Consider the following 14054-nt stretch of genomic DNA (forward strand, 5'->3'; position numbering starts at 1 on the left):
GTAGGAAAGAGTCAATGGACTATAACCTCTTGACTTTCAAACAGTTTTGTTTATATACCACAGTTACATGTGATGGACTGGTGATCCATTTCCCCGCAAGTTCAGCAGAAATTACACTACAGCTTTCATCCAGTTTTCTCACTTCATAGATCAGCTGCAACAAGGGTCTGTTGTAGTCTCATGAACGAACTTCGATTGCCGGGAAGCACTGAAAGGGAAGAGAATCCTGCTCTTCATTTGTTATCCAAACTGCTTGTTTGCAGGAGGCTGACATTTCTTAAGCCGCATCCAGATTTCAGGGACTTATCAAGACTTGCTGCAGAGTGCCTGAACAGCTGGGTGCCAATTTACTGCACACTCCCTACTCTGCACCAAGTCTCTGCGTGAGCCCTTTGACGGGAGCATAAGCCCAAGAAAAGAAGAATTGAGCATGGAGAAGTATGTCCATAATTACCGCCTTCTGCTCTTCTCTTTGGTGGTCTTATCGGACAGCTTCCAGGTAACTTAAATGAGAACTGGAGCAGATGCCGAAGTGGTGGGATTTCTGGACAGCTTGGATTTTCATTACCTGCTTTGCAAAACAGACTTTGCAATTATCCTGGAAGTTACAATCCAGAAGTTGGATGAAATGAACATTTTCTACAATTCATGTGCAACAGAGACACAGTCTGGTACTTTCAAGGCAAAGAAGTTGTAATGGTTGTTTTCGTTTATAAAGAGAAATAGAGGTATTGAGTTTGGCCTGTAAAGTTGCATAGTTTTAAGTTTCTGATGTTTTCAGTGACATTAGACTAGTGTGAAACTGGTCCAGCTGCAGGTCCAGTCAGACTCCACCGGTTTCTTGCCCTTCGTAAACATTGAAATGAAGAGGTTTATTCTAGGACATTTCCCTGCCGTGCTGCAAAGTAAAACCTGATAGTGTTATGGATCTTGACTGGAAAGTCAAACTGGCAAGTCTAATTTCATCATGTAACTTAATTATCACAAAATATAAATAATCAGCAGGAATGGAATTTGTAATGAAATGGTAAATGAAATAATTTGTATTTTAGTAGACTACTGTTATTCTAAGATTATAACCAAATTATTATCTTGACAATGTTTATTAAGTGTATCTAAAAATAATAACCTTTAATGCAGTGTTGTAATACATGGAAGTCTCTAGCATGTCCTGTAAAGCAGAAGACTCGGTACCAGTCCCAGTGAATGAGAAAGTTAAAGGAAAAACTTAATGGTCTTGTGATTCAGTAGGAAACTAAGCCAAATTTCAGCCCACATTGGAATCCAATAAAGATGTTTTAGGAAAAGTATAATATAACATTATATCAATGGGAAAATTCTTACCGTCTTCTAAGTCAAGTCCAAGTTGGCTTTTGTGTTTAGTTACAATATTCAAATTAACCTTCAGTTTAGACAGCTACTTCTGTAGTTGGCATGAACTGGAATTTCTGTAGCATTTGGAATTCGGTATGAATGATTGAAAACATTCTCTTTTTTTTTTTTTTAAGAACTGCAAAGATTGAACAAAGAGCTTCAAGTGGAAATATAAAAACACTTGGAAACACTGAACCACATAGTAACCAAACATGAAATATAAACTAGAGCAAAGACCATATCAGATGACAAAAGAAAAGAAATGATTGTTAGTCTTTGGAATTTCTACTTATAAATAGAGGATTTCTAGGCAGTTGAACAACAAACTAGAGTACGTTTTGAGGCAGAGAAGAAAGATAGCTGCAGACATGAAACACCCAATTTGTTTTATTTAAGGGTCAAACAAGAAAAGAAGAATGGGCTTTTGACTCTAAGAAATAATTATTTGAAATTACTGCAAATAACCCATCATATCTGACAACATAACTTGAAATGGCATTCTGAGAAAAGTTCTGATTGAGTAGCTTCTGACACATGTAATATCATTTCAAGTCTGTGTTTCAATACTGTCTACTTCTGTTGTTCAGTCTGTTACAGTTTCCCACTCTTTGAGATGACAGTGAAAATGTGCCTACTAGGAATTTACTATACTGTTACTGAATTTACTATACTCTTACTGAATTTTATTTTATTTTATTTTATTTTATTTTCAGCTAGTAAAAGGTGAGCTAATGCATCATAAAAGAAAATTGTGGATTATGCCAGAAAAAAAGAAAGTAAGGATTGTGAAAACATTGAACATAAATGTTTTGAAGAGAGATATTCATAGATACTACATTCAGAATAGACTGTGACAATTGTAACAATTTGGCCTAACCTCTTACATAGCAGAGCACATAAAATCAGTGAAATGGATCAAGTCTTACATACTATTCTTTTAAGCACTCACACACACTTGAAGTACATGAATTTTTTTTTTTATTTTTTTTTGCAGTCACTGGGATTAACCCCCATTTTCTAAATCAAAAAGACTGTGTTTGTAGGACAGGTGTTTTGAAGAGCTCACATTATTTGTTATTATATGTAGTATTTTATTTTAAATCTTTTCTCATAATAACTTGTTTCAACAGTAGAAGTGACAGAAAAAAACATTTTTTATTATGATTCCAAAATGTATATTATTTGAAAATCAAGGAAAGAAAAAGAAGAACCAGTGTGTTTAAAGCCTTTGCTTCTGACATTTTCCAATGCAGCCAAAGGAGTGACTTTCATAATTTCATTTTGATAATATATTGCTTAGTTTCTTGGAAGAAGTTTGGAAACAGGCTTTAATCTCTGCTGAGTGCTTGGACAATTAAATATGTTCTGTTTTAATAATGGGAAGGATTATTTCCTGAATAAACAGGCAGTTTGAATTAGTTTGAAGAATGCCTTAACACTTTGAAATGTAATCTCATCAGCCTCCATCAGATATTAAAGTCTCACCTGGCTGGTGCATGGATGAGGGGAAATCATGAAGGAAGATGTAAGAGTCTGTATAAAGGGATTCAGTGTCTGCATCCACTTGGTGTTTTACATGAGCTTAGGAGTAATATTAAAAGTCTAAGAAACCACTTTTCAAATTAATCACTAAACAAAAATACCTTGCTAAGAAATTAAGATAGCGGAGTAGAAGCAGGGAAATCATGGTTTTGTTCCCGAAAAATTTCAACCAGCCCATCACTTCTAGAGGGTAGATGAACAACAAATAGTTTATGCATGATTTAGGGGCTTTGGTTTCAGGGTCCAGGCCCTATTTCAAATAACACACTACTCAGCTACAACTGGAAAGTCTATTCTTAGCTTCTTGTTCTTAATCATTCTGCACTTCTGAATACAGGCTCTGTTTTGCACCAGATAAGCTTTTACTACATTGGTGAACTTACTTAGGAATGTGCATATTATTGAATAGGCACATGCAGTTGTATAATGCTCCTCAGGCAAGATGATACATTCAAATTTTTTATTGACTTTTCATGAAATAAAATCAGATCCTTTGAGTAAAGACCATTTTATAACAGAATCCACCTTGAATACTGTGTTCCACCTCAAATCCTGTGTTCAGTTTTGGGCCCCTCACTACGAGAAAGACATTGAGGTGCTGGAGCGTGTGCAGAGAAGGACAACAGAGCTGGTGAGGGGCCTGGAGCACAAGTCTTGTGAGGAGCGGCTGAGGGAACTGGGGCTGTTTAGTCTAGAAAAGAGGAGGCTGAGGGGAGACCTTATCGCTCTCTACAACTACCTGAAAGGAGGTGTAGCGAGGTGGGTGTCAGTCTCTTCTCCCAAGTAACAAGCGATAGGACAAGAGGAAACGGCCTCAAGTTGCACCAGGGGAGGTTTAGATTGGATATTAGGAAAAATTTCTTCACTGAAGGGGTTGTCAAGCACTGGAACAGGCTGCCCAGGGAAGTGGTTGAGTCACCATCCCTGGAGGTAGATGTGGTGCTTAGGGACATGGTTTAGTGGTGGACTTGGCAGTGTCAGGTTTGCAGTTGGACTCAATGATCTTAAAGGTCTTTTCCAACCTAAATGACTCTATGATTCTATAAACATGATGGCTGTTAGATGGGTGTAATTATTTTATGAATGTAAACTTACAAGGTCCTGAATTACGCATCCCTATGAAATATAAAGTCTACACTACAACAATTTGTGTTTTGTTGTACATAAGCTTTCTTCATTATGTTTTCAGGATGGAACATGAGGCTACCCAGTTAGAAAAGCAGCACGTGCATAGTGTATATGAAAATACAGCTGCCTACTTTAATGACCTGCAGAGCAAAGCATGGCCTCGTGTTCGAAACTTTCTTCTGGAGCAGAAGCCTGGCAGTCTTGTTGCTGATATAGGTAAGCCATTCTTTGAGGTGGCATGAAAGATTGTTTATAAGCTTTATTAATTTATATGTTAACCATATGTATCCTGGAAAGCAAGTGTTTTTAAAACTTGTTTAAATTTGTTTTAAAATTGTTTTAAAATTGTTTTTAAACCCATATTAGATGCCATATACCACTTGTTTTATTTCTTTGACAGTGTATCAGGTAGCCAGTAAATACATTTTTTGCCTTATTTTTGTTGAGCTAAGCCTTAATCTATCAGTTTCCCCGCAGGCTTAGTGGTCTGTCATTCCCCTGGAGCACTTTTTAAAAAACAGTGTTAATAGCTCAATTATTTCATATTTCAGTTTCTTTAGATCTCTTGGTTTAAGTACTGCTGGTCTGCAATTTATTGCTTTTCATTTGTTCTAAGACTTCTCCTATCAAGACTTTATCTTAGGAGAAATCTTCTGATGTGATTGCTATTAAAAAAACAAATAAAAATTACAATCTGAGACTCTCCCTATGATCCTGAATACGGACACCAAACCCTAATTTTCCTGCTATGGCATTGTCTTCCCTACATGTTCAATTTATACCTTGATTTTCTGTTGCACCTACAGACTTTTTAGGGGTTTCCAGGTCCTGGTGTGTTTGCTTTGTTTGTGTTATGACTTCAGTCCTATACAGCACATCATTGCAAACCAGATGCTCCTTTGCACCATTGGATTTTCCTCACTGTTTAGACTGACAGAATGCTTTTACACAGCAAAATGCAATAAATCATGCATCTGCCTTATCCTATAAGAGAAAAACATTATTTGAAGATGTTGTAGGCCATAATCAAAAGATAATATATAGTTCTCCTGCTGCTGTTGAGCAGTACCCCAAAAATACTTGATTGCTGTTATTTTGAATATGTACCTTCTTTTATATGTCTGCACTATTTTCACTAATAGTCTCAGGAAATATCCTATGGCATACACTCATTCAACGGTCAGCTTAACATTTCTCAGCCAAAATTTTTTGTACTTCAGCAGAAGTTGTTTGAAGCTTAGCTGAAGTTCTTTGAGGCTTTATCAGGGGGTATCACAGTGGTTGCTGAAAGCTTAAGATCACCTTGTTACAGTTTCAGCTGAAATAATTTAAATGCATGTGATACATCTGGAGAGTAGGTAGAGGCTTACAGTTGCCAATAAGAATATTCCGATCAAGGCACACAAGGTACCTCCTTTTATGAGGTTTAATAAGACCTACAGGAATCTGACTATTGTGTTTATTTTCAGTATGTATTTTGGGAGGAGGGTCGCCTAGTGGCACTAAAATTTTCAAAGTGAGATCTTCAATTGATAATTTCCTTTTCTGTTTAATACCACCTTTTATTAAAATATAATTTTGTCTAATTGCCTTATTGTTTTTCATTCATCAAAATAAATGACATTAGCATGGCCATTGTTAACAGCTTCATGAAGGAATCCACCCTCCTGATGGCTCATTTAAAAGTGAATCTCCTGCAAATGTAGATTTTTAGAGTACTGGTGTCACTATTTAGCTTCATTCTAGAGAGGACCCTATACTTCCAAAACCTCACTGTGATTAAAAAACACTTCACCAAAAGCCTTGTATTAAGCAACTGAATCTTCTAAATTAATGTACGTTTGACTAAATGTGTTCCTTCTGCAAACACAGTAACCAATACTTTATACTAATTTTAAAATTTACGCTTTCTAACTAACATGCAGAGCTTCATATTCTATTGCATATATTCCTTGAACTGCATTAACAACATTAATCTTCTCCATTTCTCTCAAGTGTTACTTCAAAGAATAGTGCTTCCTTTCTGCTTTAGCAATATGCTCTTTTTTCACCACTGAAGCATTGTGCTGTTCTCCAACAGTTCCTGTGCTGTCTCTCTAGATAATGGTGCACATTAACATCAACGAGAGCAGCAGCGCTGCAAGAAGCAGTGATGTTTCTAAAGATAACTCCAGGCCTTTAAATTGAATTACCAATACTGAGATGGTTCTCTTTGCCAAGCTGCTACCCCGTTGCTTGGCTGTCAACTTTCAGAAATTATTCTTCACTACTGACCCATAACTGCACTGAATGTTTCCTAATCTAATTTTGAAAAGTGCCTGTTATGCATACGGTATTGAAGAACACTCTGAAAGATTTCAATTTAGTACAGCACAGTCCTTGAGAAGACATACTTTTAGGTGGAAGACATTCTGGAAGAGTTCATTACATTTACATGCGTTATGATGCATTGGCACAAAGACAGAAAGAGGACGTGCCTGTGACATGGCAGGAATTTTTATGATTCACCATTATTTTCAAGTCTGCATCTGAAGTTAAAATTTTCCTCTCTGACTTGTGTCAATGACAGCTGTGGTTTAGGACTTCTTGGAGGGAAATGGGATGCACAGGAGAGGTACTACGTGGGGTTTAGCAAAACTGGGGAAGGACTTGGAAGAGACATCTATTGCAGGTCACTAAAAAGACAAAACACACTGGCTTCAGGAAATCCCCTGAACAGGAAGTAGTTGGAAGCTGGAAGGGTATTGAGGAAAAGGGTCATAATGCTTACCCTGTTCTTACTCTTTCCTGGGCACCCATTAATGCTCTTTGTTGAAAACAGGCTAGCAGGCTCTATAAAGGCTCAGTATGAAGCAGCATGCTTGGTTTTTTGCTCTGAGATAATGCAGTAGTCACTGCAGAGGGCCACTCCTTCTTCCTCCCACCTGCACTTACCCTTATTCCCCAAAGAAATACACATAACCTGCTATTACACAGTATTTTTGTTGGTGATGTTGGTACTGTTACACTCCTAATGGTGTGAACATAAAATTTCCAACGGTCCAAATGAACCCTGCCGCAGTTAGGCTAGTAGAAGCAAGACCTCATTTTGTTTTCCGGGAAACTTTAGGATTAGGAAAGCCCTCCCATTATTTTCACTGCTTTGGGAGGGATAACAAATGTTTGGAACGTATGACTTCTGATCTAGTATACTTTTCTTTAGGTTGTGGAACTGGAAAGTATCTCAGTGTCAACAGTCAGGTATATAATCTCGGCTGTGATTACTGCAGACCATTGGTAGAGATTGCCAGGAAGAAAGAGGATGAAGTTCTGGTATGTGACAACCTTAACCTTCCCTTTAGGGACCAGTGCTTCAATGCAGTCATTTCCATTGGAGGTAAGACAACATACATGCATTCTGGCCCACAGCAAATGAGAATTTTGGGGGATCCTTTTCTTGCCATGTGTCTTCATTTCAGTTAAATTTGTTTTGAAACAATTCCCTTAGAATCACAGCAGATATTACTGAAATGAATGTAGTAAACATGAAGAATACCCCATATTAGTTCCATAGCACAGAGGTGCTGTTGACCAGGGAAGTATGTGGATCATTTGTTTGTTTATATGTGGTCTTGTTCACCCTGAGGAGAAAAGATTTCCTTCCAGCGTGCATTTTAAACAAGTAAAAACTAATATAAACATGGCTGCTCACAGTTTAAACAGATTAGGTGGTCAAGATAAACTCTTGGTTCCTCCTTAGGATCTGTTTTGACCATCAAATGCATTGAAATGAAAACTTGCTTTCTCTATAGCAGAACTTGAAACTCATGTTAACCATTACGTGTTATCAATTCAAATTTCTCTTAGAATAGTAATGAAATAAGAACTTGGAGACATACAAGCGCCTGTTGTCTAAAATGAGTGAAGCATCTCAGCATCTGAACTCCTCTGACCTCTCTTTTTGAAAATACTACTCATAATTTGAGAAGTATAGATGAGGAATAGTCAGAGTACCCAGTTACGGTCTACATTTTTAGCTCTACTCTTGCTTGAACTTCTTTCAGGCTGTTTCACTGTATCAGCAAAAATATAAAGCATGATAATTGTTATTGGTAGCAATCAACAAACTACTTGAAATATGATAGAAATGTATTTTAAATTTATTTTTCACATATGCAGAGTGAAAGAAAGGGTGACTAATATGCAAGCAGTATCTATATTACTTTGCTTTCATGTTTGCTAGTTAACCAGTGACCCCTGTCCACATTTCGTGGTCTTGTAGCATAATTTCAGTGCTATCAGATCAGACGACTTTGAAGGATAGCATAGCTATCTAATGTTTATACCAATTATAGGCCTGAGGAGATTAAAAATTCACATGGTATTTCTGTACATTTAACAATGACGGATTTTAAACCCTCTTGAATAGAGACATGGTATGCCTGTGTCCATCTAATTCTAAATAAAGTGTTTTTCATCCCATTCCAGACAACAGCAAGTATTTATGTACATAGTCAAATACTATTCTTGGCTTTGGTGGTATAATCCTGTTTATAGGATTTACATTTCTGCAGAACCACCGGAGTGATTATGTAATTTTAATAATGAAGAATATTTAACCCATTAAATGAATTGCTTAGATAGAGCTTGCACATATTCTGTTAGTTAATTGGCACTTCTTTCTGGGGAACGAAACTCTCATGCTTATGCTGTCTCTGTTGGTTTTGATATTATTTTGCAGGAGGTTCTGTGGTGATATATGGCCTAACTCCAATATGAGAGAAAATATCAGTTCCTTTCTCCCCATCTTGTTCAAGAAATTGAAATAGTATTTTATATTTTTTTGCAAAGTTCGAGAAAATATTGACAAGAGTCAGGAGTACCTGGAAACAAACACTGACCATATAGACTTGGGAACTCTTCTCAGAGTTTGCTATCTTGTGTTCTCAGCTGCTTGTGAGAGCCTAGTTAATATCCACTGCCAAGAATGCTTTTCATGGCTTGTGGTAAAAAAGCTACATTTTTTCCCCTTGGTAATTTAATCATTGTTTTGAATAAAGACAGGGCTAGTTGGACATGCTTTTCATAACTGCAGTGTTGAAATAACACTATTTCTACAAGCAGAATTGGGTACTGTCAAGCAGCACATAAAAAGATAATCTAATTTTTCTGAAGGTATGGAGATGTCTTCACCTAAGAACATATACTATTACTATGTTGTTATATGGGTAGATTGAATGTTTTGCATGAAGAAGTGGCTGGCTCCAGGTCCACTTGAAACAAATTATGGAATCAGTCTTCTTTATGTCATTGGTTGAATCAAATATAGTACTGATGGCATATAGAACAACATGACCAATCTCAGTACAAGTTAAAGTTTCTGAGAGTTTAGAGACAATAGCTGTCTTAGCTATTCTCTGGCTGTTAAAATTGATTCCTTCAGGCAAATAGGAAGATAGAAACAGTGTAGAAATCTTGAAATGTAGCTTCAATTCACATTGCAGTGAAATTTGAAAATGTTCAAATTATCCTGGAAAGAAAATTCAAATATAGTGATCAACAGTTTTATTTTGAATTTGACTTTTTATTTTTTAATAGCATAACATAATGTAACAAAAAATCATAATTATCAGATATGCAATGTAACTGAGATACTTCTCATTTTTTTTTCCTCCAAAACAATCTATAAAGGCAATACTTTTCTACAAAATTAAAGCAATGGAAAATATTTCTGTACAAATTTTCTCACTAGCTCTTTTGAAAGTGCACTGATATAAAAATACAGAGTATCTTTTTACTGATATTACATTTTGCTGTATTTGTTACATGGTGAAAAGAATTTCTGTTTTCAGTAAGATAAATCTGAAAAATGTCCCCCAAACTAAAGTCAAACTTAATGTTACCTAACTCACCTAAAGGCCAGGCATTTAAGTGAAAGCTAGTCATGCTATGGTCTTTTATGGGTGATGTAGAGAAACAGAAGCCTCCATCTTATATGCCTGACTTTTCTGGAATCCCTATTTTGAAATGAGATTAATTTCCTTCTTTGGGGTTTTCCTATTTTTATCCATTGGACATAAATGTAAAAGAGAGTATTCTGGGGTAAACTTGCACTGTGGTACCAATAAATTCAGCACTGTTGCTGACTTGCAGTGAGTGATATTTGGGATATGGCAACTAAGATTACTAAACACGTAGAACACGTTGAAGACAAAAATGCTATGTCCTTAGTAGTATTCAGTACATAACGCCTGTCCTTCTTCACAGTGATCCATCATTTCTCAACTAAACAAAGAAGAATCAAAGCAATAAAGGAAATGGCAAGGGTATTGATACCCGGAGGCCAGATGATGATTTATGTTTGGGCTATGGAACAAAAGAATCGTCGCTTTGAGAAACAAGACGTATTTGTTCCTTGGAACAAGGCCTTGTGCTCACGGCATTTTTCAGAATCGAATCAATCTGGAGATAAGGGTGAGTTCGTGCACGCTGTAAAAACCCAAGACATACACCCTGCACAGCTAGTCATCTCCGATTGCAGCTACCAAACCAATCTGCAGCCAGAAACTGATTCAAAACATTCCCCCAGTATGGAGCATTGCTTATCCAGAGCCTGCTGCGTGAAAATTTCTGAAGAAGAAAACAGATTTTACAGTGCTCTGGGAAGATCTTTCCGCTCATGGTTTTTCTCCAGATCCCTTGATGAATCAGCCCTGAGAAAGCAAACGGACAAAATGAAGCCTCTGAAGAACGAAGGAGAATGGGCTAGCAGTACCGTACCCATTCAGCATTCGCGACACTGCAGTTTGGATTTAGGTCACCATGGGGCACTGTTGAAAGAACAAAGTTTAGATGATGATGATGTATTCATGGAAAGCCTGCCTCTCAAAAAACCGCAGTGGTCACCAGCCGCAGATTCACTGAAGGATTTAAGTTTAAATGGAGGACACCAAAGTGTAGCTCAGAGCAAGAGTGAAGAAGCTGCATTTATAAACGACCCAGTGGAAAACAGGGACTGCAGCTGCGGTTGTAGTAAAGATGGTGCTGGAAAGTCTAATGCCAGCAAGTTTTTCAAAAGAACTTCAACAACTGACTCCACTGACTCTGCTCTGGATTCAGCAGTGTCTGTTGGGGACCAAACTGATGCCACGTTGGATACAAAAGCCTTCATGCGTTATTATCATGTTTTTCGGGAAGGGGAGCTGTGCTCCCTGGTAGAAGAGAACGTGCCTGAGCTTCAGATACTTTCTTCCTGCTATGACCATGGAAACTGGTGCATTATTGCAGAGAAAAGAGGAACATAGCTGTAAAGAGAACAAAGAGGAATCCAGTGACTGAGGATTTTAAGCTGCTCCTTGTGTTCCTGTGACTGTGCAGTGTGACATGGAACTTGAATCTCATGTAGTCGTGTGCCATTCATTTTTGAGTTATTATCTCTCTATCTATTTAACTATCTAATGCAAGGTCTGTATATAGGAATGTAAGTGGTAAACAATATTTATGTTTTGTTAAACTTTTATGAAGTTAAAACTGGAGAGTTTTATATTGCTTTTAGCAAATAATTGTGTTTTTAAATATAATTTTCTATTGAGAAGTAAAACTTTTTTATAAGACAAGGATCAGGGAATCTTTTATGAGAAATATTCTCTCAGTAGAAAGTTTAGGCTTTGTTCTTCAAACGCTGAAAATGTGTCATATTGCTACCTGTTCTCAAAGTCCTATAAATAGAGATGTAGACACATTTAAAAACGTACTTGACTGTATACTGCTAGAGTGCATGCTGCAGAACTGGAAGCAAGCATGGTCCCAGTACTACTTAGTTTGAATAGAGTTGTTAATGGGCAAAAACTACGTACAAAAAAAGCTCTGCATATTCTGTCATTTGAGGTTTGTGTTTGGGAACAAGTGACAGAACAAATTTTCAACAGTATTTTGGACTTTTGTTTTAAAAAGAATTTGTTTCTCAGGTGCTCGTTAAGTTTTAGCTGTGTTAGCTCTCAAAAATAATTTACCTTAATTTCCTTTGCTGTAGTTTTTCATTGGTTATGTGTATATAGAAGTCAGAGGGAGTCGTGAGAGTACCAGTATTATGTAAAGGTTACAAAATATTAAATATCTGAGATACAGATATCTTTTTGATAACTCTGGGAAGCTAAGATAAAATTAATAAAAATCCAGTGCATATCTGGTCAGCTGTCATATTTGCTGTCCTCATTCATTGACATGAGAATATATATTAAATGGTGTGTTAAATAACATAGATAGGAAGAGGCTACAAGTCCAATTTGAATATAAAATACAAATTTCTGTCTTCTGCAGTTAAAATGAATCTTTTGAGACCTAAATGATAATAGATTGCTTAAACAACTTTCCCATTCCCTGTAAAACACAAATTTTGCTGAACATGGTGCTCCAGCATCATCTAGTTGTACTAGATTGTAGCAGTTGCCCTCACATAGTTCTTTACACCCAATCTCACCCCTTTCAGGGGGAGACCTATTATGTGAAGCTTTATGTGCTGTGGATAAAATCCACCTGGCTTCTGAAGATCAGTAGTGAAATTGTAATTGTTACCAACTGAAGCAGAGTTGGATTGGGCTAATTGCCTTGTTAGCATGAAGTTACTCCATTTTTAGGCTTTATTTACAGTCAGTGGTTTTAGTGTAGGGCACATCTTCAGCTGGTGTGATTTCATGACCTTTAATGGAGCTGCACAGATTCACCCCAGAGATCAACCCTTTTGATACAGCAGTTTTAGAGACCCATGTAATTAAAGTCTGCTCTATTAGTGAGAAAATAACTTTGAATACAAACCAACAGGAGTGAAATACCAAACTTTTCCAGTCTATGCTGCGTAAGTAGATGGATTTGGGGTTGTTTAGTAGAAAGCCCTGATGGTGCTGAGTATTTTTAGATGGAGCTGCCCAGAAGTAATTGCCAGACAGTAATGTATTATAGATTTATTTACTGGAGTGATGCCTGTAGAACAATCATCTTTGTCTTCCTCATATTTTGGGATCCTTATACTTTATCCTTCCTGAGGGTGTACCACCTGTGCTACCCACTGCCTTTTGAAAATAAAAGTGTGGCCAAAGAACCATGCATCTGAGACTTCTGAAATATTATTCCACTCCAAATATTATTTTCAGTACAGCCTGGGACTGCAGTTCTCAGATACTGTGTCCGAGCCATGCTTCAGAAAACTGGCAATATTCCCTGCATTGCTGGGTCCAGCTGCTCATGGCTGAGGGTCTGCTCCTGCTGCATCCTCAAGCCCCAGTTTTAGAAGCACAATGCAAAAATGCCCATGCTGGCATATTGCAGAGACAGTGTGGATCCTGCTGAGCTCCACACCTCATCTGCAACGTGCTTATGTTGGACTGGTGAGGCCTGCCTTATTTGTTGGGAATTTCTGGAGGAGCTTGAGGATTTTAGAAGAAAACTCAGTTGCTTCCAGTTAAGATATGCCAGTGGATATTCAGCACACCTGGAATTTGAACTGTATTTAGGAAGGAGGTAGTTGATTATCATCCTGTACCCAATCTTGAAAGTTCATCCCTGAACTCCAGCATGCAGAAACTCTATTACATATATATAAAAATATTTATAAAATTTTATGAATCTGAACTGACAGCTGGGTTTAGTTAACTGGGCAAAGGAACATCATAATTTTGTTATCTGCACTTCTGCAGTCTATCTGTGGAATATTCACTGTGTAGTCAAGCAGGCTGATAAAATCTGGCATAAATGAAGAAAGGAGAGGCTTCCATTCTCTTTACAACAGAGACTTACTATCCCTGCAAGAGGCTGAATCTATGTTTCAGGCTCCAGTGAAAACTTCCTGCTCGATCAGCTGTACAAATAAGAGCTGTCGCCTCAAAGCCACTGAGCTGCTTTAAACAGCTTTTGTGTTTGTAGACTTTCCATGCATTGTTTGGTTTGAGATTCTTGTCTGGGGATGCTTTTCACGATTATTTATTTCTGTATTGGATTTTCTCTTGTTTTGAGCTGATACCATTAAGTTGTGTTAC

At 37.3% G+C, this 14054-nt stretch overlaps 1 protein-coding gene across 1 annotated transcript; it reads left to right on the top strand.

The window, feature by feature from the left end:
• The first annotated feature begins 4106 nt into the window (after positions 1–4106).
• On the top strand, positions 4107–11975 carry KIAA1456 (KIAA1456 ortholog). Its single transcript, XM_010574534.1, has 3 exons — positions 4107–4260; positions 7247–7420; positions 10291–11975. The coding sequence occupies exons 1-3, from the start codon at positions 4107–4109 to the stop codon at positions 11325–11327; spliced, it is 1365 nt and encodes a 454-aa protein (XP_010572836.1). The 3' UTR covers positions 11328–11975.
• The last annotated feature ends 2079 nt before the right edge of the window (positions 11976–14054 follow it).

Source organism: Haliaeetus leucocephalus, unplaced genomic scaffold (genome assembly GCF_000737465.1).
Source record: "Haliaeetus leucocephalus isolate CR32 unplaced genomic scaffold, Haliaeetus_leucocephalus-4.0 Scaffold439, whole genome shotgun sequence".
Lineage (NCBI taxonomy): Eukaryota > Metazoa > Chordata > Aves > Accipitriformes > Accipitridae > Haliaeetus > Haliaeetus leucocephalus.

Coding starts and splice junctions, on each gene's coding strand:
- KIAA1456 (XM_010574534.1), top strand. CDS start 4,107: ATGGAACATGAGGCTACCCAGTTAGAAAAGCAGCACGTGCATAGTGTA. Junction 4,261..7,246: donor CAGTCTTGTTGCTGATATAG/GTAAGCCATTCT, acceptor ACTTTTCTTTAG/GTTGTGGAACTGGAAAGTAT. Junction 7,421..10,290: donor TGCAGTCATTTCCATTGGAG/GTAAGACAACAT, acceptor CCTTCTTCACAG/TGATCCATCATTTCTCAACT.